Source organism: Anguilla anguilla, chromosome 1, assembly GCF_013347855.1.
Source record: "Anguilla anguilla isolate fAngAng1 chromosome 1, fAngAng1.pri, whole genome shotgun sequence".
Classification (NCBI taxonomy): Eukaryota; Metazoa; Chordata; class Actinopteri; order Anguilliformes; family Anguillidae; genus Anguilla; species Anguilla anguilla.
In genome coordinates, this window is record NC_049201.1 from 38,722,225 (window position 1) to 38,724,786 (window position 2,562).

Genomic DNA, 2,562 nt, shown 5'->3' on the forward strand with positions numbered 1-2,562 from the left:
TCGTTGTCCATTAGATCGGTTGAAACAGATGACACAGTCCTCCTCTCCTCACCTTCCTCTGGGTCTGTGTCAGCAAGAACTCTGCCGTGGCCAAAAGACTTTCCTATTCCACGGTTCTCCTATGACACTGAACTACAGCTAGAAAGGGTGAATGCTGCTTATAGGGCAAATAAGACCAGGTTGACAGTCAGCTCAAAGATGAAATCAGATATATTGAAAAAGTAGCTGAAGAGATATACTAGTACAAAGCCTACCCAAAAGAGCCTGACTTTTGTGAAGTTTCAGAAGCACTGATTAAGAAGCATCCCTGTCTCTCTGAACCGGGATCATACAATGGCTGCTATGGCTGGAACCAAAGGTTGAAGACCAAGATGGGCAACTACCAGACCCAACTTAAGGGTATTGGATGTTCCGAACTTGTGGCAAATTCACTGAAGGCCAAAGCTCCAGAAGATGCTTTACCAGCAAAGTAATGTAAAGAGACCGAGAAGGGGAGAGGCCAACCACATTCCTGACCTTCCAACTGGTGAGACCCCAGAGAACCTTGAGAAGGAGAGACTATCACTTTTGAAAGAAGTGAAGAAGCGGAACAATCACATGGTTAAAAGAGACAAAATGGCCAAGACCTTTTCATTTCGAAGACAAGAAGTTGTGGAGAAGAAACTCAGCGTGGAGTTGAAGGATAGATGGCCAACACTGTTCCAGGTGGATGAGGTATGTTTGTGTTAAGTATTTTAATGCTTCTCAGAAGGAAAGCCTGTGACAATAGGACAGTACTGGGTCACATTTTTGACTGCTCTTTGAGTGCATAATACGACTTCTGTGTGTTTTGTATTTCATAGATGAATGCTGAATTCCTGCGCATCACTACTGTTCCACTGCAAGCAAGATTCCTGGATTCTTTGGACCGGCACTTTGGTCAGCTGCTCCAGATCATCAGAAACAAGGGAGGAAAAGTCAGAGAGATGACTAGGGACAAACTTAAAGTTTTGGATCAGGTGCATACATTTTGAATGTATATTAGTGTCCATTAAAGGGAAAATTAAGTGAATAGAATTCACTTGCTATTTCTATATTACTGTACAGCTCAGTTTCAATTTGTGAATTATGAAGAAGTCTCTCTCTCTCTAAGCTGAACACCAGAGAGACAATACTCTAGTGATGTCAAGAGATAAATCCTGGAGATGCTCCATAGACAGTGAATAGTGGAACAACTTCTAGGACACTATAGTGCTCATGGTGATTTTACTGGGATTTGGGTACATTTTCTGATTCAGAGCTGTAAGCCCTACATGTAAATAAAACTGATTTGGATGTAATAGCTCAAACAAAATTGCTGTGAGCCCACAAAGTTGGTCACTAATTCATTGTCAACGGAACAACTCCATAAAGTGTCACTTCAAGACATCACAAATTTAAGTCTTGATGTTCTGATTTCCAGCTTAGGGAGACAGTTTTCTTTGTTTTATAGATATTGACTTAACTGCCCAAGATCATTGGAATTGCACAAGCATTTAAGAAAATCCTTGTCTAGAATTGATTTTTTTGGACTGAACCCTGGTTAGGCCATATACATCAGCACTGAAGTGTGTGCATGTGTGTGCTAGAGCCTGGACCAGAATACCAGAAGAGAGTGCCTGCTGAAGTGCCTCATCATGTACCTGGGGGAAGACGTTGGCAAACTAGTGAAAAAGTACCTTGTAAGGTTGATTTTGTATTGAACTATTAAAATTCAACTTGATGAAAAATATTCAGTATGACCTATTTATGGTGATTTTTGTATTTACACATCAGATGATTTATCACAGATCAGATAATATATTTGCTTTCTCAAGGCACTTTGTTTATTGTAATTTTTTTGCTGTCTTTATTCAGGTTGTTCAGAAGGATGAGGCTGAGACAGAACTTGAGTAGTCCACCATGGCAATCTTCGTCTTCAGAGAGTCAGAGAATCCTCTCTGCCCACCAGAGAACATCAGCATTGTGATTGAAGGTGTGGAGGTACTGAATGAGCTGCAATCAGTCGCACATGCTTGTGCCTCATTTATGCACTTAACCTGACCTATCCCACTGAACTCAAATATACCTTTGATGCCTTTCAAAAAATCTTCATGGGGATTGAAAATAAGCAAATGGAGCGCAGAGTACACAGCCTGAGTGTCAAGCTGCTCACCTCTGACCAAACTGAAACTTTCTAGATACTCTATGTATACACAGAGTATCTAGACTAGAGTATATTGAGTAACTCTTGTGTTCATCTACTTTAGCAGGAATGCATTTTATTTTCCTCAACGATTTGAGGCTTTTCTTTGTTTTGATACAAATATACAATAAACCAACTTAATTTTTTTAAATTTGAAGTAAAGCAGTGACAAAATAGAAAATTCAGGTTTATCCGAAGTGAAAATGTTAAGTTGTAAATAAGTGGAGAAATAGGTTGTATTGACCTAAAATTATATCTTTGTATTTATGTAATTCCTTTGGTTTAGGTGGAAGTTAAATTTTAAGTTGGAGATAGCCAAAAACATTGCTTTAGGTATAATTAAAATGATTAGCTTATGC

At 39.2% G+C, this 2,562-nt stretch overlaps 1 protein-coding gene across 1 annotated transcript; it reads left to right on the forward strand.

The window, feature by feature from the left end:
* Nucleotides 1–453: 453 nt before the first annotated feature.
* Nucleotides 454–1,956, forward strand: LOC118227390. Its single transcript, XM_035417834.1, has 4 exons — nt 454–714; nt 843–998; nt 1,608–1,700; nt 1,876–1,956. Exons 1-4 carry the CDS (start codon nt 454–456, stop codon nt 1,912–1,914), a joined length of 549 nt encoding a protein of 182 aa, XP_035273725.1. The 3' UTR covers nt 1,915–1,956.
* Nucleotides 1,957–2,562: the final 606 nt, after the last annotated feature.